This window comes from Mycteria americana, chromosome 1, assembly GCF_035582795.1.
Source record: "Mycteria americana isolate JAX WOST 10 ecotype Jacksonville Zoo and Gardens chromosome 1, USCA_MyAme_1.0, whole genome shotgun sequence".
Taxonomy (NCBI): domain Eukaryota; kingdom Metazoa; phylum Chordata; class Aves; order Ciconiiformes; family Ciconiidae; genus Mycteria; species Mycteria americana.
In genome coordinates this window covers 179792805-179816573 of record NC_134365.1, presented here as the reverse complement: position 1 = coordinate 179816573, position 23769 = coordinate 179792805, and the positions used below count along the sequence as shown (strand labels likewise).

General features: G+C 34.7%; 1 protein-coding gene across 3 annotated transcripts in view; it reads right to left on the bottom strand.

Moving 5' to 3' along the window:
- PIBF1 (progesterone immunomodulatory binding factor 1) overlaps positions 1–23769 on the bottom strand; it is a 124468-nt gene that overhangs the window by 21585 nt on the left and 79114 nt on the right. Inside the window, exons 13-16 of one of the 3 annotated variants that reach the window (XM_075527276.1) lie at positions 20531–20573; positions 15600–15702; positions 10124–10254; positions 584–668 (exon numbers count right to left, since the gene is read on the bottom strand). In XM_075527276.1, coding sequence (XP_075383391.1) covers positions 584–668; positions 10124–10254; positions 15600–15702; positions 20531–20573 — 362 coding nt within the window. Of the gene's footprint in view, positions 1–583; positions 669–10123; positions 10255–15599; positions 15703–20482; positions 20574–23769 lie in introns of all 3 variants that reach the window. The other 2 variants (XM_075527266.1, XM_075527285.1) reach the window with 2 other exon arrangements.

Sequence of the window (23769 nt, the reverse complement as noted above, 5' to 3'; positions counted from 1 at the left end):
GCCTTTTGGGAATCCCCATATAGGGCATTTACATATAAACCACAAGATTTTGCATACATTTAGATCTGAGAGTGTATTTCAGAAGTACCCTGACTCTTGTCTGGAGGAAACCTGAGTGACTACTGTCGTGTTTCCTCTCCCCAAATCCTATTTTGGAGTTGAAAAGAAACTCAGATGTGTGTACTGGAAATTAATTGTGTAATATTTTGTCCAGATTTTTGGTCTCGGTGACTGTGGAGCAGGGAGAGATCCTGGGGCATATTGTGGCACATGCAGGCCTTGCAGATTACATGTGTATCAACTTCATCACCTTTATCTAAATACTTGTTAAATGCTTGCAAATGCTAAATGCTTTGTAAGGCATGTCTGTTGTATGCATAAGAAAAGAAAGATGAGTGAGACTAAGTCAACAGAGAGAATTTAGCAACTGAGTGCCTGACAGACACGATCACCTGTGATCATCTGTGTGTTTCTGAAAATGACACAGACAAAAAACCCAAAGTAAACCAATTTTTTCCCATAGTTTAAGGCTGAGGAGACAAAAAATGCACTTATGGTAGTAATGCTAAAGCAGGAAGATTACCTCACGGTGATTTAGAAGTCTCTCCAAATCTGCTGCCATTTGATTCTTGACACGCAGCAAAGCTGTCTTTTCTTTATTTAAAAGACTGGTAGAAAGAGGATAGGAAATGCAGTAATAGCAACAGATAATCTCTTTTAATCTTGTATTCTGGCTGAAACATGCATTTCTAAAGCTAAATACTGGCAACAATGAAAATCTGCTCAAGTAATTCTATCAAATGATCCTTCTCTATGTTCAGGCATTGGAATTTTTATAAATGGGCCTGAATGCACTGATACATACAAAATCTTATTTTAGTCAAACAGAAATACTATTCAAAATCTTCATAAAATATGGGGGGGGGGGGTGTGATTCTCTGAAGGGTAATTCAAATTACCACAATCTTCTATTATCTCTTGGTTTCTTCGAGGCAAAATGAATCATTTATAAGCAAAGTAATGCTCCTTATATCTACACTTCTATATCAAAACATGGATGTCTTTGTTGTATACATCACTAGTAGCAGCACACACTGTTCTCTCAGTATCACCTCTTTTGATACTACTGTATTTAGAATTCAACAAATTCTACTGTATTTAGAAAATAACAAATACAAGGAAGAAAAACATCCAGCTCTCCCTTTTAGCTGTGTAGTTTCTGCAGAAATTGTAAATGTATTTTGGCCATTTTTTATTTTATATTTCAGGAGAATGCATGGGATCAAGTTTGTCTTGTGAACCAAATATGAAAACTCTTTTAGCATGAAGGCATGCTTTTATAGCACAATGTCAAGTTTAACTTTAATTGTTCTTTGTTTTCTTAGTTATAGAATATGAACATCTGAAATGTTTAGCATACACATTCTGATTCTAGGCAGCAATTCTAATATAATTAAATGTATTTTCATGTTTAGCCCCAACATCAGTTTCCAACAATAAACTTCAGACTAATGCATCCGTAATGCCGGTATATAATCTGGTTTTTTAAAACAGCCACAGAGATTTTTTTGGAAGACCAATGTTATATATGCCATTATCATGACTTAACTAAATAGGTTGTACAATATAAACTATAACATAAATCAACAACTATGCAAAATGCAATTCTGCATATGGAGTGCAAATATGTAGTACTGAATACAGGTCAAGAGTTCAAAAGCAAATGTATTAAAATTTTATAAATGGAATGGAGCAATTACATATGTTGCAAACACAAATTATTTAATATTCCCAGTAGTTAATCCAGAAATGATCAAAAAAATAAATCAACCTTTTATTTAATTGGCTGTGTATCATCTGCTTGTTTCAAATAAGCAACATCATCCTTTGCCCCACAGATTTTCTGGCAGTTCCTTGCAAGCTCTGTACTGTAAATTATGACTGTCAATTCCTTCTAGGCATTCATTAATTCTCAGAAAAATTGTATGCTTTGGCCAAATTGCTTAGTCGACTGAGTTATTTAAAAGGAAAGTAGTAACATTTATGAAAAACTACAAAGATATTTTAATATTTTCAAGAGTTTTTTCTGTGACATTTTTAATCATGATGAAATTGCTGTACTATTTTTTTTCCTGGGTTCATGTGTTGTAACTTACTGATATGTCAGGCTTTCTTGGATTTCTGTACTTCCTAACAGCAAAAACCAATCCTTTCAGAGAATGACTCACAAACTTATTAAAGAAGCAGTAATAAAAGGTCCTTTATGCCTTAAATAGTGTACTGAATAAGCATAAACATCAGTGTTCATGACTAAACCAGAAGTTCATGTTCAAGGTTCAGTTTCATCTACAGAACAGAACCTATTCTAGTTATACTAGTTATACCTTTTGAAACAATATGACATGACTGATCCATGTGGAGCAATTCTAATTTTCTTTGTTTGTGGTCAAATATAGGAATTAGACTGCTACGTCATTCACATCACTTGATGTGTTTTCTGTCATACATATGAATATACAATTACCAAAGTACATGCAGACTTCAGATTTGGTATTTTTGCAATAGTTATGCTTTTTTATCATTGCAGATAGAAGGAAATAATTCATATATTTCTGAAAGAACACTGCAAAAGAGGCATATATATATTTAACAGAGCAAGAAAGCAGCGTTACTGGACATAACATTAATAAATTCACACCTGTAATGACAAAGTAAAGCAGAAATTCCTTCAAAAGTCCAATTTTGGGAGGAAGACTGACCATTTATAGTCAGTTATGGAAACTTTCTGAACAGGCATCTTGGATATCAGCAGTCAAGGAGGTTCTAGCTTTAAACTACCCTGCACTTCCATCAAACAGTAGTTTAAACTAACCCAATTTTAACTGGCAGTGTAACAAATCAGAGAGCAGCTTCACAGTTCACTTCAGCTGACCTAAGTGAAAACTGTTGCTGAAAGATCATCCTTCCCGAACCACATACTGGTAACCTGCTCTTTGTGTTGGTACTAGAAAATTTGTCACCACATGCGTAGGTCATTTCACTGATCTGGATGGAAGCTGGAGTCTTTTTAAAGGTTATTTTTCACGTTGATCACCAAAACGACTTGATTTACCATGTACGGTGGAAACTCACAGCTGAAGGTAAGGATGAGACTGCTCCTTTTGGTGATGGAGTGCCTTAACAGTCTTACTATGACTCTGAAACCACGATTGATGAGACTAGACAAACAAGCTTCTCACACTTGAGCTCAAGGGTTATAACTTTCATCTGAAGAGACAGGATCTTCTTGACAATCTTTAACTAACCATACTTTTAAGTTTTCATTATATATACATGTACTAAAGTACTAGAGTACTAAACATTAGAAGAAATCTTCCAATGACTTGTTCTGAGGTGAAACCATGAACCCTGGGGAGAAATAGACTGTGTTGAAATGATCTAATATCTCTGGAGTTATTTAACAGCATAAACGGCTGTTTTTACACTGCAGGGCAAGTGTAGACCATGCTGTGCTTCACAGTCCTGGTCACTGACTGCTCCATCCTGAGTGTGGAGAAGGTGCCCTTTGTGATAGATCATATAACCATGGTCCCAAAAGTCCAGGTTGGAGAATTAACTGAAAAGCAGTGCAGCTCCTGCTCTTTCTGTGTGCCTGGCTTTCCGGAAGAAACCAAATGTCTGGGAGGAGATTCAGTTTCATTCCATCATGCTTTCAAAACCTAGCCAGGTATGAATCCAGGTACCAGGAATGCAGGACTTACCATGGAATACACTTGTCATATATATACACATTACTCATAGCAACCACTGGCTTGTTTTGTTTCGCTTTACTCAGGATCTAAAGCCAAGGTAGCTTGGATATCATAAGACAGACATTTTTAGGTGACTTGATTTTTCTGGAGAATGGAGACTAACATTTCCCAGTTTCAGACTTTTAAAGCCTTTTGAACTTAGGCAATTAAACCATCTTTTAAATCTCTGGCCTAAATATACTAGCTACTGTCTTGTTCAGAAGCTTCTACTATTAGATGTTCTGGATAATATGCTTATGCTGGATACACTAAATAAACATGGTTTTATGTATTACTGGGTTTTATTATTACTTCTATTGAGTTTGAAAAAAAGTTGGTTTCTTTTCCAGTGAACCGTGTACCCCAAATGCTATAAGAAATAAGGATAGTGCCTTTCTGTTAATTTCACGTTACAGCATGATGAAGTTGAAAACTGAAGTCCAATCTTAAGTTACTTTTTTTCTTTTTATGTTCATATACAAATATTACCATCAAAAAAATCAAACACAGAAATAGTATATGTGAAGGTTTTGTACATAAAACTGAATATATAACATAGGCATATAGTGCAGCTATCCCTTCTCTGCAAATTACAGATGAATAGCTCAGAGCAAGTCTAACTAAAATTTTCTTTTTAAGTCATGTAGTTAGAGAGGTATAAAAAATTCTGCAAATAAAAGTTCTTTAGAAAAGAGAATACACAAAAAATTTGTGATCTCTCATTGTGTGGCTAAATAACCATAGATCAGATTTTTAAAGGCATTTAGGAGAGTATTGCTTAATGATTTTAATTGGAGTGCTTCAGGTGACTTAAAAACTCATCATGTAGTGTCCAAATTGAAATTAAATTACTTTTTCAAATTGTAAAAAAACCAAAACAACCCCCCCCAACTTTTTAAAAGTTATAATACAGGTCAGAAAACGTTCATTTGTAGAAAAAAAGAAATATATTTCTACAAATTTTGTTTGGAGCATTTCTCAGGTAAACTGCAGTAGTGTTGGAATACATGATGCATATTTCACAGAATGGTAATGTTCTCATAAAAAGCTCATTGCCCGTTCTGTGATGGGAAAAACTCAGCTAACACTGTATGCTGAGCTTTGTAATGTTTGGATGGCAATTAGAGAACCCAAAATGTTTAGGTAAGAAACATTTCAGTACATAGCTTCTTAGTGAGCAAAATCCTTGTACTGCTTCTAGATTTGCCGCACAGTTAGGCTTTTGAGTGCTTTTGGGTAAGTGAACACTTTTAAAACCAGCTATTGGTACCGAGAAATTTGAGTAACTGCATTTAAAATAAATACTCTCTCTGTATGAATAAAGTCCTGTTTAATGTCTCCAGTTATTTATAAACCTAGATGTTTTTAGCAGAAAATTATGTACTAAAACTACAATTACTTCACTACACACATAAGAATGAAATTCAGAGATTTGTTTTCCCACAGCATGACACAGTTACAAGGCATTTCTTTTCAAAAGGAGTGCTAAATGTGATGTTTTCATTTCTGGTTAAAGAACTGTATGCTAGAGAGATTTCTTTACAGTAGGAAGGAGTCATCCTCATACATACCACTGCTCTTATTAACCATCGCTATTTACTTTTATTAACGAGAGTGCTATGTGGACTAACATAAATGAGAGGTTACTTAACAGAATATTTTGAGATATACGGACCACCTATAAATTTACCCTGCAGATGCCCTGTCACTCAAGACCAGAGGTTTTGTATCCAAAGCATATCTGCAGGTGCATGGCTCAGTGCACGAGCACACGAGGTGTTCTGCTCCCAGGGCCACCTCGGTTCTCTCCACAGCCAAGTGCCAGCACAGCCCGTGGCCTGCCTGGGAGAATTCTAAAGGGATGGGAACGAGAGTTGTAGTGAACATACATGTGGGCAACATCTGACAGAGCTTCGATTACCCCTAAACAACCTCTCCTTTTATCTTTGAGTGGTAATAAATTCAAGTGTGAAGGTGCAAGTGTAAGCAGTAACGTCACACACCTGTAATAACCTGGAGATGGGTCCCTAAGTTTTTCAGGCAAATAACTAACAGCAATGACAGCTGCTCAGCTAAGCATTTACCCCAACCACAATAACTCTTGCAGTTCTTAGTGAAGGTATGGCTAAAGATCCACAGAGCTGTGTGAAAGGTGTCCAGAACAGACACACTTCTCAGCGAGCCACCAAAGTAGCTCCAGCTCTGGTGGAATATACTACTTCAAGGCCTTGATTCAGTCTGGTACCTATTTTGACTATTTCAGTCTAGTACCTAGTTTGACAATTCCTCTCTTTTCAAGGAGAGGTTGGATGGGGCTTTGACCAACCTAATCTAGTGGAAGATGTCCTTACTCATGGCAGGGGGGCTGGAACTAGATGATCTTTAAAGGCCCCTTTCAACCTAAACCATTCGATGATTCTATGATTCAGTTTGATAGCTATTGACACAAGCAACCTTGAGTACTATTTCCAAGTGAGGAAGACATTTTGATACAGAAGGTCTGAAAGATAGCCTTAGCTCTAGAGGTATGATGCTTAAGGATGAAGGCATGTAAGCTGCTCTGGTTAAAGTAACCTTTGAAGACCACATTGGAAGGAAACTTAGATGGATCTGCAGGACTTCTCAAGAGTATTATATCAAAATGTTCTGCCTGAATCTGTCCCACTCCTCTTGTGGAAATAACTGATGTCAGAAATGACACTTTCACAGAATGATGCAGTGTGGAGAACCCTGAACATATCTGTTGCCTGTCAAGGGACCACATTATAAGTCACTTCAGGCCATTTTGCAAAAAATTGGTAAAAATACGGCACAAGAACACCCACAGCCCAAACTAAGGAGGTTGCTGTCATAGATAGCCTTCCTCATAGTTGCCTTCCTCTTGTGCTGATTTAATCAAGACTGTCTATTTCATCACAGAATCAAAACCACATCCAATAGCAACCAACAGCTTTCTCAATAGACAAGGAAATACAAAGCACTGCAGGTTGCTGCAAAACATTTGTAAGGTTGTAAGAAAGTACTGACTCATCATCCTGGGAAATCTGCTGGAACCTAACCACTCTGGGAGTACGTTCTAAAAGGATTATTGGCCGTCATCACTGTGCACAGAAGCCAATTATGGATTAAGTCTAAAAAAGTCAATTCACTTGCAAATTAGTCCTTGCTGATCCCTCCACACTCAAGTTAAGTGAGAGGTGATAGAGAACACTGGCACTGATAACACAGATGTGACTGCTCTACTTAAGGAATTCATGATTTGCATAATGCAGAACCATCTCGCTTGATGAGCAGATGAGAAAAACAACACGAAAAGAACACTCCTCCACCATAGATTCTGCACACTAAACACGAAGGAAGGAAAAGCATGATCAAGCATACGGTAGCTGTGAGGATAAAACTAAGTATTCAGTCTCGATTGTCAGGATGCAGGCATATCAACATTATGTTAATTTGTCTACAATCTGGTACTCAAATATGAGATGTAAAAAAAAAAAAACTATATTCAAAAAAATTACTAGTATTTTTAAAGGTCTGTCTGAAAACAAGAATTTGAACATTATTTTTACATTAGCTGGTACTTGTGAAATTGCTTTCTAGAAATAAAACTAATGCATGTATTGTATGTAAAATTTTTAAAAATAATAATGTAGTTTCTGTAACTGTAGCATAAATTAAACTGCAACTTAAAAAGGGTACTGCAGAAACTGCAGAATTAACTATTAATTATAGGTAACGGTTGAAAAAACATTTCATTTTGAAATGGCTTTACAAATACTAACTTTTTCCCCTTAGCTCTGAGATACAGAGAAACCAGGCTTCATAAACCATGTTTAGTGTTTTCACTATTACTTTTCTAATAGCACCAACATTATCTGCAGAATTTAAGGCCCTCCTTGAGGAGCACTAATTCTCTGAACTCATCCTCTCAAAAATATTCCACACACAAACCAACAAAATGCTTTTTAATAAACTAAGAAAGACGGATGGGAATAGTGGTCTAAATCTTTTGATCCAGCAGAGCTTCACTTGGCATATATTTGGTAGGGATTATCATTAATTTACTTAAATCCCATTCTGATTCAGTTCTGGAATAGCTGGGAGCTAGACTGGTCCACAAAGTAATCTGAAATCACCTAAAGGATATTTTAATTTAAAACTGTCATTAGCAGATTCCAAAAGTCTATCCTCATGACAAAAGACTGCTGGAATGTAATGGTTCTCTGGTTAGAAATCCCTTCTTCTAACCTTCCTGTCACTTATGGGAAAGCAAAGGACCAACATTATCAATTTTATACCAGATTATGATTTCTTCTGTGCTCCAGGGAATATCAGCTGACAATTTAGGACATTTGTTTTAAATGTGGAGTTAAGAATAGGAAAATTAGGGACTATTGATATGTACTAAAAGCCCTAAGACATTAGGTTGTTTCCAAGAATTTCACTGGCCTATGAAACTATGGCAAAGTTGAGGCAAAACTGTGGTAAGGGAGTAATAGTTATTTTTAGTTTACAAGGAATATTGGAAACTACAGGAAAAAACTTCTTACCAAAACATTTGATGTGCAAAGTAAGCGTTACTGTTTTGCTACAAAACCATTAAAGATAAAAATATCTTTTTGTCAGACCACACTTTCATTTACAGAAACACGGACTAGTGGTGAACACACCCCAGCTCACCACAGTAGAGTATTGCTGGTATGTTTACTATGAATGCTCACACTGTGGTGCAGATCCATTTTATTCCTTAACCTCAGGCACTTTAAGATGCCAAAAATTCCCTTTATAGTTAATGGAGAGTAACGGGCATCTCTAGCAAATGACTCACTCCATCCAAAATCTGAATTGCTTTTTGGAGATGCCACTTCCTCCATGTACTACTAAGGAAAGCTGACATGACTAAGTTCCTAATTTAGGTGCCTTAATTTGTAGGCTAAATTTATGAAGAATATCTGGGCATACAGATTATCTGTAATAAGCCATAAAAACTCAAGAGAATCAATTTTAATAATGCATTTAAGGTCTTACATATTTTAATGGCATGAAACATACACTTTCAGAAATTACCTCACCTATCTACTCCCTTTTTTTCCTAGCTTTTAGAGACTTTTGGACAACTATGTGAATAATGAAAGACGTTTTCATGTTACTGCAATCTGAAAATTTAATTTGCTCCTGACCAATTCTCTGATGATTTCATTCACAATTGGAAAGTAAGATCCTGCATATATAGAGAACATTGTGATTTTTCATCTCCTGGAAAAATATAATTTACCTTTGAAGATTTTCTTATATCAAGTCTAGGAAAATATTAAAAACACTTGATTCTGGAATAAAAAAAGATCTATTCTTACTGAAACAAAGTTAAGCTCAGTGAAAGATATCTTGTCAGGAAGTATGAATGAATATTTCAGTTCATTTATATATGTATTGATTTATGTATAGATTTACTTGGATAATAAGCATTTTTCGGTATTCCTCAAGGCATAACAAATACTATCCCAAACCATCAAAACACTCTGAATAGATACATATGTAAGACAATATGTAGGATAAAGTATTTAGCTATGGTGAGTCCTACTTTTTTTGTTTTCATTGCTTCAACAGATTTGTTGGAAAAATACTGTATTTTTCATGTAATTGCTTCATAATACAATCACATTAATGCTTCACAATTGTTACCATATGCGTTTCCTAAACCAAGATACCACATAAACACCTAGGAGTTAAAATGCTCTTTCTTCTGTAGTGCAGTGGCACACAGCTATCCACTTCCTTGAAAATCAAGGGGCAGATTATTTTATAACAGCTTACTTGGGAAACAGATGTTAAACATATTTTATAAAGCTATATGATGGTGGGAAGTTGCTCAGTGGTCAGAGAATTCTGACAACTGCATATAACAGCAAATCAGAGAGTCTCCACTAAAGGAAGTCTGTTCGAGTTATGCCCCAAATACCCTTTGCTAGTGGACTAGTCTATTATTTTTCTCTGACTTTATTTCTTTATTTTTACTTTTGTACATCTGGTGTGTCATTCTGTCCTTTTACTCTTCTGAACTTTCCTCTACTACATGAGAGCTCTTCTCAACTCCAAACTCACTTTAAGCCTGACTGTCATTGCTGCTTTTCCAAACCTAAAGAGTTTTTTCTGACAGTATGAGAGAAATCACAGATGCTAGAGTTCCAGCGTAACTTCCATGACTGGACTTAGTCAATGATGGAGTGTCAACATCTTCTACTTTATGGCCAATAACATAATTGTTTTCTAATGATAAACACATAAGTGATTTTACTTTCAGTTTAAAATAAAGAAACAGTGATTTTAATTACCTGACATCTTTTTCAAGTTGTGTAATATGTTCTTTCTGTAGACTTATTTGAGAATCTCTCTGTTGCACGGTTTCAATGAGGTATTTGTACGGCTGTTGTACTTGACTCAACAAAGAATTTGCTCTGTCAAGCTGCCAAAAAAAGAAGTATTACTATTATAAATTTTATAATTTATAATTTATAAAACACAATTACTTTATTATTATTGAATTATTATTGGATGTTATTGATTATTACCAATTGCATAATAATATAAAACCCAAACCTGTTATTTCACAATAAAAAAGAAACAAACTACCTTCAAATTACTATCTAGTACATTATCCTCCAACTTTTCTTTTCTAATTGTACAATATTTTCACTGCAATCATGCTACTACTCTCTACACTTCCCTAATCTTCATTGTCAAGAGTTTTAATGTAACAGCTTCAATTGATGAAAAAAATTAGTATAGACAAGGCCTCTGTTCACCTTATTGACCACAAGTGACTTTTTTAAAACAGTATACTATTACAATGGAATTTTCAGCTCAGAAATCAAATCTAAATAAAAACACTGTAATAATGGAAGAAAAGTCCCCTTTCCTCTAATCAATTACTGTATATGAACAGTGAAATTCAACAGGATGTTTACAAGAGTAGTATAAAATAACTGTCGTACTTATGTCATACAATAACTTCCCATAAGTAGGAAATACACCTTTCTATCCATATTCCGTGAACAAATTAGGATCACTAGGTCTAAAAAGCTTGCACGATATGGCTTGCATCTTGAGCAATATAACAAGATCATTCACTAAAATATGTACAGAATTAAGATCACATATCAAGATTTAGCAGTTTCAGCAGCTGGAGTACCTATAAGTCAAAAATACTAACTAGATTCTTTAAAAAATAAATTAAAATCTTTTAAGGTTTAGATACAAACAGTCTAATGGAATGAATTCAATGGAAAATGGTTAAGCTTTCCAATTAGTTTAGAAAATTTCTGAATAGATTGAAAATCTGCATTTGCCAAATCACAGTCAGGAGCCAGTTGTCCTATTTTGTGTTGTTCCAAACAAGCAGGGGAAAAAACCCCACCCTTCCTATAGACCTAGCCTATTTAAATAATATTTCAGGACTTTCCTAAAATCAGATTTTATTCCTACTCACAATTTTCAGAACATGAGACTGTGCTTCCTTCTTTCTCTGATTCCATTACATTTTTATTGCAGTTTTATTTCTGCCCTCTATACTCTGTCAAATATGCAAAGAACTTATAATGTAATGGTTCACATTTATTAAAAAACAGAATATAGACAAAACTTTGCTTGCTCACCTTACTGGCCTTACTAAAAGGGGAGTTAACTCCACCTCATGTTTTAAAAAGTGAAATGAGAGACAGTAACATTGCACTTCCTTGAATTAATGCAAATCCTTAAGTATTATTTAAATACCTTAGTTCCTTCAGGAAATGTGGACCCATTCTAGTCCACAGCAAAATTCATTGTAGAGAAGTAAAAAGAGGCAATCATCTTCTTGAAGAAACTAATTATCTTCAATAAATTGATAAGCAATTAAAAAAGCTATGATTTTTCTAAGAGCACAAACTATCAAAAAAGACCTCTTTCAGGAACACAAGAGAGTCTTTACATGACAAACAGGTAATTCTAAGACATGGAGGTCTAATCTCTAGGATGGTCTAAAAATTGCATTATAAAACCTTGAGGCTGCCATTATAGGAGAAAATGAATCCAACTGATCTTGTTTGGAATCCTGTTCTTGATAGCCTAAGAACTTTCAAAGGATGCTGTCATCACAGTGTGAAGTTCCTTCATTGTTCTCACTGATAAGAATTAAAGTACTTCAGTGGGAAAGGACAAGTGAGGTGGTGTAAGCTTGGTATGATGCTGCTAAGTCATCTATTACCTTGCTAACTTTACCAGCTAAAAAGCATACTGCTTTTATGAAAAGAGGCTATCCCTTCCCTCTCCATGGTGGTGCTGCCTGTTTGATTCTATAAACTTGAAAGAGGTTGTCATTAAACTGTAATCAATTAAGCATTAAATGCATTTAATGGATCAATTTTACTAATATACACACATGCCTATAAATTAAGCATTATCCTTCAGCAAAAGCATTATTTTTTCTAAGCAACTTTGATTTCTTTCTGCCTTAATGTACAAGATGTACTTAAGTATTTCTATGTCATTCTTTTAAGCGATAAATCTAATACCTTGCAATTGGACATTTATTATTTATCCCTGAATGGACATCTCTATCAAGCTGAAGGATTTCATCATCGTTCAACTTGATCTATACTCTCTCTTTCAGTGAGATGTAACATGCTTTTGGTAAAAATGTTTCAATCCAGGCATACAAAAAGACAAATACAACGTCATGACAAAGGCTCGAAAAAGTCATTCAGCAGCAAGCCAAATATATCAGCTCAGTAAATTTCTTTATTTAGATATCACTTTTACTGTATACTGATACTGACTCAGTATTTGCTTTTTAAGTCACCCAAAGACCATATTAGCCTTCTAGACACAAGAGACTGTCTATCTATCAGTTCTGGCACAGTTGTTCAAAAACTCTGGAGAGTGAGTTTATTCCAAAATTTAGATTGGACACTAAATGTAGTAATTGCAGATCACTGCTTCGCAGAAGCTGATATATAGCCTACCACTTACTTAAAGTGAGAGTAACATGAAGTGAGTTGCAGAGGCAATAAACTGATTATCACTAGCTGAGGATCTGTCTTGGATTAGGTCGTGAGAATTCCTTTATTCTGTTTGTCCTAGACATGATCAACAAACCTTCTGTAGTGGGAAATAAGTCTCAATACCAACTTTAACACTTCAGGTCACTGCTATACAAAGCAACAGAAAGAGGACTTTAAGGGAAAATTCTTTCCTAATGCTGTTATCACAGACCTGAAAATAGATAGGATCCTACAGTTAAATAAAGCCCGACAAACTATAATGGGACTAACTGAAGACTGACAAGTTTTTTTCAGCAGCTGAGCTTTTCCATAGGGTTCCAACTTTCAAGCAGGCACATTATATGAGACTTTGATCAAATGAATGAAATTATGGAGAAGGCAGTATTTTCTTCTCGGTAATGCTGGACTTTCCCAGAAGATCAGTATGATTCCTTTCTGTAAAGCTCAACAGCAATTGGTTGAGGACAGTCCAAAAAAAGAATCTTAGAAAGAGCATCCATTGTAGTTATTGCAATCTTTTTATTTTTCTCCCTCTTCTAAAGAGCTTAAAAAAAAGTTGTATCACAAATACTGCAGTGAAATACCAGTATTTAATCCAAGTTCAAAAGAAAAGTTGGTCCAATCACTTTGGCATCAATTTTCAATCCTTGTTCTAAGATTTCATCTAGATGACTGAACAAAATGTCAATCAAAATAATAATAATGGGCTACCTGAGCATGCCATAGTCTACAGGATCTCTGTTGTGCTCTTTATTTAAAAAAAAAATACAAAAAAAATTAAGAAAGATGATCGCTTGGAGTAAAAAAATCTATCTTAGCTCAGGGGACGCAGTAAAGGCAGCAAACAGAAGTTTAAGAACTTTTAAGTATACAAAGAAAGATAACAGATAGCAGTCAGTATAAAATACGAAATACAGAAAATTTACAAGAGGAGCTACAAGTTCAAGGGGAAAGTTGATACTAGCAGGCATGGAACTCAGAATGAAAAAAATGGGAGCAAGTAAATCCTAGAAATAGTACAACCCATTACGGCAGGGATATGGTAAAACTGTATATAATGCTGAAGAAAACACAGAAGTTTTCAATAAAATTTTTTGCCCTGTTTGAAAATAAGTCAGATGATCAGTTTGTATGACACGAGAATGACAAACTATTTTCCCGTCCATTAATAACAAGTGTAAACACTTTGTGCACATATAGAAGGATGTCAAGCAGAATGGCTTAAGTAATTGTTATCAAACAAAATGGCCTATAATCATATGCAAAATTAAAAAAAAAAGGGTGGGGGGAGAAATTTGATGAAGCATTCATACCTGAATGCCAGACACGAGTTTAACAGAAAGCAGGTCTTAAAAGGTCTTATTTAACTTCATGAGTTTGATGCTAATAGGCTTACTAGCTATGCGTTAGCTATCTGCAAGACATTTAACTTCATACTGGATGACTGATTTAAACTATACAAGTATATGATAAAAGACAAAGAAAGGGCTACATGACATCTCATGGGAGAATAAAAATGAGGTGAAGATGTTCTAGTGGAATTTTTCAGGAATTTGAACTAAGGTCACTGGTACTGAATCTTTCATCAGTGATCTAGAAGCAAATATAAAACCACTGTAAGAAGAAATGTATTGAAGTGGAAATCAGACAGATTTAAGTGGGAAATAAAGCACAGATAGTGAAAGAACAGTGATAGAGAAAAATACCAAGGATAACATTGCATTCACAAATCTCTTGATGTCTTCAAGTCAAGAAGATTTGAAAGATATGTTTTAGTCAAATACAAACTACTAGGATATACCTAAGAAGAATCCATAATAAATTGTAGTATTGGTTAAAAAAAACCTGTACAAAAACTTCACTGTTCATGTATCTTTCATTGAAATAATACATATAATGATATATATACACACATAAAATACACAAAATTCATGTAATTTTAAAACATGTAGAAAATGCAAGTATTTGCACTGTGAGGTACTTGGGTGTAGTTATCCTAATTTATAATTACCATGGCTTTAAAAATCAAACTGTTAACCACATTCCTGAAACAGTCAGCCTAGAAATTCCATATGGTGGCAATATCTAATAGCAAACCTAGAAGTTCTTTGGTTCCTAAGAGAAACTTAGAAGACAATCGTAAAAATATTTCAAAAAATTAGTTCATCCTAATTCTGGGAGATTTCAATCTGTTTTGTTTATTGTTTGTTCTCCATGTCAATGTAATATGTGATTTCAGGTATTATATACAGAATTTTAAAAGTTCATGAAATTAAACTCATTGTAACAAAGCAAAAAAAAATTAATTTCAGCTTTTTTAAAAAGCAGCTTATGTTAAACACTCCCTATTTTTTGTATATTCAAAAGACTCAAGAACTGAACAATGTAAGAAAGGATTTACAGAAATATCTTCAAAAGTGATTTAAGAGAAGAGCCGTGTAAAAAGTAACCAGGTATTCATTGAACAATTAACTATCAAACAGAACAAACTAGTTTGGCTAGCTGGTCTTCTGTTCAGAAATCAGAACGTTGTCTGTCTGGCTTACATTCTTGTTTAGCCTGTAAAGTAATCCCTCTTTTGATCTTCGTTTCAAAATACAATATAAACTTCTTTGAAAACATTTAACATAGAGTTTTGGTTAATTATGGGGCCATTTTTTGACATCAAATAGATAATAAACACTGTTTAGAAAATATTTCATTTTATGAACAGCTGTTCTGCAATGTTTATAGCCTCTACAGATTTGATTTTTTTGTAGCAGTAATTTACCTCTTGTGAAATCTGTGTTACTTGTTCCTTCTGATGTTCCAGATCTTTTACAAGCAACGAGTTTTGCTTTTCTAGCTGCAGTAACCTCCTTGCCAAGTGAACACTGTGCCAATAAAAAGCAAGCTCAAGTTGAATTTTTTTCCAAAAGAAATTGCAAAAGAAATGCAAAAGAAATTCTCACATTTATACTTCAGAACTTGATTGCCTTAATTTTTCACCAATGCTTAAATACTAATACGTATAAACTACATAGTGAAACATGCAGAATGGTCAAAGTTAGAAAAACAATGAAAATATTACAAAATTTAACAGCTCTGAAATAGCATTTCCACAGTTATGCCATAGTAATATTTTTTTACAAAGTAATTACCTATATAATTTGTACAATACTACACAGTTGCAGTAATCATGTCAAAATGTTTCAACTAATTATGAGTATTTGCTTTTTAGCAACTTTAGGAAATCACTGTAATTGGCTTCTCCTTAAATAATTTAAAAAAAAATGCACATTAATATACTTTTTGTAGTGGAACACTGAAAAATGTAGTATTTTAGCATTTTCAAAACAGAGGCAAAAATTGTTTTGCCTGACATTTAATATGCTAAATAATTAAATGTTATTGCCACTTTTTTTTCAAACTCTTATGCAGATCCACAAATTAACTTAGAAGTGAAGAGAAAGGATTATTGAGTTATTTAAATACCCTAGTTAAAAAATTAGATCCTCAACCTCTTGCATGTTTCATGTCAAAAGAGTTTCTCATCAATTCAACAGCATAGTTCCATAGGCAGCAATGGGAAGATTTAGTACGCAATTGCAGAACCTACTTCCAGACATCTAACCTAGTCTTTGAAGCTGTTATTAATCGTTTAGTCCTATTCAATATAGTCTGTAGAGCCTGACTATATTCCACTAAAATAGACTCCTGGATGGTGAACTGAAATGTACTCCAAACTCCTTTGACTGTATTGATTAGAACAAAACTGGTTATAACAGGAGGTTAGATGCCAAGTCTCTGTGTTAATCCTATGATTAGATGTCTAAATTTATGTATCCTGTAATGAATCCTGCCATCTTTGTAGGATTCAGCAGCTTGGTGGCTTATTATCAAAATTGTATCTAGAGAATTTATCACTGTACCCCTCCGTGTTTAGGTACTCTAGTCACAAATCTATTTCCTAATGTGACATAGGAAATTCAGAACTCTAAAAATGAGGAAGATATACAGGGCTAATATCCCTTTTTAGTGTGCCTTAACCACTGGACTAATGGCTCTCCACAACGATCTATCCTTCCAGACAAATGTGTGTCATTTTTCAGAAACTTGTATATTGAAGAAAGGGAGAAGTCACTCCAGTTCAGATCTTAGACTCTCAATGCTTACCATCTATAAACTAAAAAAGTAAGACTGTTAGCCTCCAAATAATGGATAGCAAAGTGTTATCCAGTTCTTGACCATGATACGGAATCTATAGGAGTGTAAGTAGTCTAAAGCAGACTGCCAGGGAGATGATATTTATCCTTAAGCTGAGGCTTAGAGTGTGTAAAGCTAGATGAGCGTATGAACTTTCTCAGAAAATTTGACCAGTCATAACCTCCACCTTCTCCTCAGTAAAAGGGAATACACTTTTAGATTTGGGAGAAGTCTTAATATTCTTCACCTGTGTTATAAACCTACCCTTTCATACAGACAATTTTTTACTTTCACCTTGTATGAGAGGAATTACCTGAAATTCTCAATAGCATTCACTAAGAGGTTGGCTCTCTCAGTTCCTCCTACAAGGAGCACTAGACTGGGTAAACAATAACTGAGAAAAAGAGAAATTAATTCTCCAAACTAGTTATTTGGATTTTTATTTAGGAGAGATGAGACGCGTGCTAAGATTCCCATCTAGTACAAAAGAGAAATGAATCACTTCTCCGATATCTCTAGTTAGGGATCTTATACATTAGCTATTAGACTGCAAGAGGAAACATGAATACCTTCCCATGGCAACTTTGGGAATGCAGTCCATCATAATTTTCCCAGCTACAACTATTCAGTGAACTTGACCTGAATTTGCAAGTATTTAAGGATAAACACAAGTACATCTTTCAAGTATGCTTGTCAATATGTTTTTTGACTAGTTTAAATTTAAAGCAAAGGGACAAAGGGACTGATCTGCAAAGACATCTTGTTCTGGAAAACTTTGATTCCAACTATACTAGAAAATTATGCAGTGCTCAAGAATGTGAGAATTTATTGTTAGCAAACCACTAGAGTGTTCCTGGTAGTATTCTGGCATTTACTCATTAATACTCTCCCAACCAGTTCCTAGGCACAGCTGAAGAGTTAGCATGGGCAAGCAATCATTGCCAACATGTAGTTCACATGCAGCTAACCTACATGGAGAGTTTAGTTTTATGGAAGTGGGCTACTACATGCCATTTGGTCTCAATGCTTCAGAATGTTCCCAGGCATGTTTAATTTACCAGTAGGGGTGTATGGTGCCTACATCCAAAGTAATGAAATAGTTGTTTCTGGCAAGTAGGCAAAGAGGTATAGACCCCACAATGCACTACGCTTGAACAGGTGGTTTTGTACAAAGTTTCAGAGACTGAAGTGCGTGCTGTGAACTTATAAGAGCTCTTCATTTAGGATCCCATATGTCTGGAATTAAAGAGCAGGTAGTGGACTCCAAAAAGATTATTCACATTTGTAATAGATTCTCTTTCCTTAAGCAATCCTGGAGAGCAGAAAACTTATCTGTGTTTCTTGAATGGCTCTAAACATAGAAGTTGGTGTCACAGAGACTTTGCTTTAAAGCTTAGGGAGCCAAAGGCATCACACACATTTTCTGCATGGCAGTTTTCCTTGAATCAGAACAGCAGCAGGTAAACCATACACAGACTTTTATGGCTTTTTTAATCTTCTTAATTTTAAAAGATAAAGAAGGTCTATGAAGTCTCCAACACCATTATGAAAGATTAAATCAGTTTTATCTGCCAATGCCTTCTGGAACAAAAGAGGAGTATACCAGACATTCTGATAGAGCCACTTCTAAGCACATCTGAAATCCTGGCTTATTGATCATCAGATTCACCATTCAAAGGTGATTTAGCAGAATTCTTTTATGTGTAAATAATCTAAACTGAATCTAATAAGGTGGGGAAAAAGAAGGATCTAAGCTGAAACTCAGAAAAGTTCTCAAACTATTGACAGAGGAGGAAGGAACTGAAGTTTTAGGAAATGATGCTATAGGAGTCTCAACAGTCTCCTAAAACAGACATACCACAGGGTTATGGAGTTTTTTGTGTGTGTCCCCTTTTTTTTTTTCTTCTTGAATTTTATGCAATATAAAAAGAAATCTTACAAGGAAACAATCTGAAGAGGCTTGAAAACGTGAAAGAGCAAATTAAGCCATGCCAAAGTTAAGTACTACATAAAATCTTTATGATTTTTGTCAGCAGTATGTAACTCAGTGCACAACAGGTCTAATCTGATTGGCAATCATATCAACAACACTTACTTAAAAAATAAATATAAAGGACAGAAGAAATAGTACATGGCCCATAAATCTTTGTTGCAACCATGAACAGACCATCATTTGCCCTTAATTCTCATCAGTAACTTCCGATGTTAAATATTCTTTGTCATGGAGAAGGTGGGGGCTAAGAGGACAAAAACAACTAAACAAACTAATACTTGTAGTAAAAAACAGCTATACATGACAAAAACTGCACTTCCAGCTCCTGAATTCTAGAAATGTACACTGGGAAGCTATGATACATGTTCGCCCTGTCTTTATACTCTTCTTTGTCCGTCCACCAATGATGGTGGTGTTTCTCATTTTGGTAGAAGACAGCATGATCAAAGTCTACCACTAACAGAAATTAATCCTGGGAGAACCACCATCCTAGCTGTGGTGTCCCCTCTGCCAGGCTGGAGACAGGATTCTGGACCAAAAAAAAAAAAGAAAATCACATTACTCTGACCTGATATTGTGAAGGACGTGGAATCTCTATCCATAGAGAAAATCAAAACTTAGCTGGACAAGCTCTTGAACAATTGGATTTCTATTGGATTTGCTCTGAGCATGGTGTTGGACCATGCTGACCTCCAGATGTTCCATCCAACCTAAACTATCCCACTATTCCATGATTCCAATCTTAGGTTATGCTTTCTTTTTATATTATCTATACATATTTTGAACAACAGCAAAAGTTTTGCTGTGGTCACAGTTTAAAAATATCATAAATAAACCCACATTCCCTATACTTCACAGTGAGTTGTAGCCTTTATGCTCCCAATGAGCCATTCAAATGTCACTATTATTTCTTAAAGACAATGCATAATATGCATTTATTATTTAAAAATTACTATGATCAAGAGGTATGTTATTCAGCCTACACATCATTTTTATCTATTGATCAAATGCTATCAGAGCAAACTGAAGAAATATAACTGGAATCACATCCTGTATTTGTAAAGATGAAACAGTGATGCTCTGAAACCTTGGCCTTCTTAATTTCCTGACAGATGTGTTTTTGTTACAACTACATACAGTAATTTTTAGGGTATTAAAAACTTATTTCCTATTATATAGATGTAAACAATGTAACTAGCCTGTTTTTACAGCTGTTTAGTTTTATACAATTAAAATTCATCTTTCTGAAAGACAAGGAAAAAAGGTCTTAAAATGACCTAGAAAAATATGTATATGCTTACTTATATGCATCAACCACATTAACAGGTCCTAGTTTTCATTCTATTCCTGTATACTTATGTCATTAAAAAAACTCTTTATGTTAATCAAACTGGCTGGATTATAAGACAAAACGTAATGCATATATCTTTATTTACTCCGTCTTGAACAAGTAAATTCAGGAGGCGCTTTTTTACCTTTGCTTTAGTCGTCTTTTGGCTGTTGTAGGAACATTAGCACCATACCCATATGAGAAGAGAACCCTTTCAGCTTCAACTTCATCTTCCACTGCAAAAAATTGCAGAACGGTACTGTTGAAGAATATAATTACAGTGCAAGAACTTACAAACTTCTAAGCAATTCTATTTATAATTATACACGTGCACAAACATTTTTCTAGAAGTTAGATTTTCAGTTGTTGTAACCTTCTGGACTTCAGTGGAACAATTCTGTTCACAATTAGCATTAATACAGTGCCATACATCAATTTCTTAAAACACTGGCAGGCTTTTAACTTTTTATTTTTCTGATTAACATAAGCCTTATGCAATATGAAAGTAAAGGAAAAGAGTTCAGTGTCCTTGAATATTCATATTATTGGTATACTCACAAAATACACACTAATAGTATAAGTCTAATTCAGCAGTACAGGGTTAGGTTGCTTAGGGTTTTTTTTCTAAAGAATTCATTTTCTGTGGATACATGGGGAAGTAGAGGAAGATAAAATTAGGGAGTGCTTAAGCCAACTGGACATAAACAAGTCCACGGGACCAGAAGAGACACATCCAAGGTTGCTGAAGGAGCTGATGACACTGTGAGGCTGCTCACTACCATTTCTGAAAGACTGTGGTGATCAGAAATTTCTGATAACCTGAGGAAAACAAATGCCATACCCATCTTCAGAGAAGGGCAAGAAGAAGATTCTTATGTTTATGCAAAGTAAAAATATTCAAAATTATCTCTGCCTCCATAGATGATTGATTTCTGAAAATGTATTTCTAAGGATTTAAAACACATTGGAATTGTTTTGAAAAGAAATCCCAATAGCAGCAAGATTAAAATGTATACAGATTTTAATATTTCAGCTCGTGTAATTCAGGTTTTCTCTCTCCTGTAAGCTAAAGTGGGCCAGGAAAAACAAAAGAAAAGAAAAAGAAAAAAAGAAGTGTGTATGTGTGAGTTAGGCAGGGGCAGAGAGGGGGGACAGAGAGGAGGGGTAAAGGGGGACAAAGAGAAAGGGGGAGCGGCAGGGGTGTGAGAGAGGGAGGGAGCACAAGTGAACACCAGCCCAGGCACCACACAACAGCTTTGATGAATCAAGTAGTTGGGAACAGGAGAAACAACTTTAGGAAATCACGTGACAGTCCTAGCTGACTCACCTTTCCTAATGCTCAAGTGCCTCAAAATCAGAAATACCTTCTCCTCTCAACAACTTGCACAACGCTATAGCTTCTTTCCTCACTTGTCTAATATCCTTTTAATGCTATTTTAAACAAGGATTCTTAAAACACATTTAGAAAGAGAAAAGCCTCTAGTAGAGCACTTGTGATAAGTTACATATCTAGTTACACGAAAAACAATACAGAAATACCAGTAAGTATGACAGAAAAGGTTGACTGATGTGGCAGTACAAAGGCACCAGAACTTCAGATTTTCAAGGCTGTCTTAGTAATGATGGGGAATTCTCCAGTGCCTTAAATACCTCTGGTTCAGAGAAACAACAAAAAAAAAATTAACCTGCCTTTGTCATAATCCTTTTTGGTTACAAATTCAGTGTTGTATGTCACAGAAGAATGTCAGTACAATCCTGCTCTATAAATTCATAGCTGTCAGTAGTGTCCATGTAAATGTCAGACCGTGAAGACAAACACAAAAAAATTTGGAAGTGTTGTAGATATCAAGCCGAAGTAATGTTCTGTATCAGTGTGTGGTTCTCTTCTTTTATGTCTTTCCAGGCTTTTCACCTGACTTTGTGGTGTAAAAAATACATTTACAAGTTAGGGGACATTTATTAATTACTGTTTTTTACACTACTTAGCAAAAAAGTGCCAATGTGAGGATACAGATAGGTTCAACCTTTTTCTTAAAAAGATACTAACCAATGGAAGCACGAAAAATCAAACAACCCCAAAACATCCCAAAGTGAAGATTTTACCCTGAAAAGGAAGAATAGACAAATGCCAACAAAGTTTACTATTGTTATTCATGTGGAAACCACTCAGATGCTGTAAGGAGTGGCTACATAAATTCTTGATAGTTTCCTGAATAGGCTGTTTCATGTTATTTCAATATTAATAAAGTGAGGCATAATGATGAGGGAATAACAGTCACAATTCAGTGATCTCTTCCACATGCACATTCTCCAAAGGAAAAAATAAAAAGCTTATATGATTATATGACAAAAGCCACCTCACATGTGTAAATACACAGTTTATTAAAAAGTCTAGAGAATCCAACCCCCACCAGCACCCCCAAATATTATAAAACAGCAGAGGCTTCATGACTCAAGGAGAATGAAAAAATATTACATGGTATTGAAATATAAAGAAGTGACCACAGGACTGAAGAGTAAAATCTTGTTCTCACTAAAGTCCATAAAAAATTCTAATTGTCTTCCACACAATGCTTCAGCCTAAATTATATTCTCTGAAAGACAGACTGCAGTATTTCCAGAACACATTAGATTTGAATAATTATATGTCCTTTCTTTCAACTATTTTTCTACCTTTAGCTATTTATGACATTTAAATACCAGGACATAATTTGAGACACAGGGGGAAGTATGTCTGTGTTTTTCTTCAAAGTGTTTCTTAAAAAGAAATACTTGTATTTCTTCTGATTTTCCTCAGGAGTTCACCTTGGTGCTGGAATTCAGTTTTAATTAGTATTAATCCTAACTTTCCATATCAAATACACTACAATAATAGTAAGAAAAAACAATTTTGTTATTAAATAGAAAGTGTATTGAAATAATATTGAACTATAATTCCTTTTTTTCTCCAACAAAATCAGAAAATAAAGTCATTATATTTTAACAGAACAGTCCATTTGTAAACTTTCATTTCTTTAAGTCATAATCCGTAGCACAGAATATAAATTTTAATTAAAATACATACTTAAGAAGAAGTTAAGAATTATTTAGTTCTGTAAAAAACTTTACTGCCATCCCAAGATGCATAACAAATGTAAATCAGTGTAAACAAAAAACATTCTGAACTCTATCTTCTCCTTGGAAAAAATGAAGGTAAGGTCCAAAAATTCTGTATTAATATGTAAATACTCCTTATGCAAGTTTATATATATTACTTCAAAAAACATGTTACCATCTAAAATATAAGCATGTATATAGCAAACATGCTTATGGTCAGACTGGAACCTTAGGGTAGTCATGCCATTCTAAAAAGTACAAGCTGCAGTGTCTAAAATTAATAAAGTATGTACAGTCTAACTACTAAAGATACCCAGACATCACTGCATCCCAGTA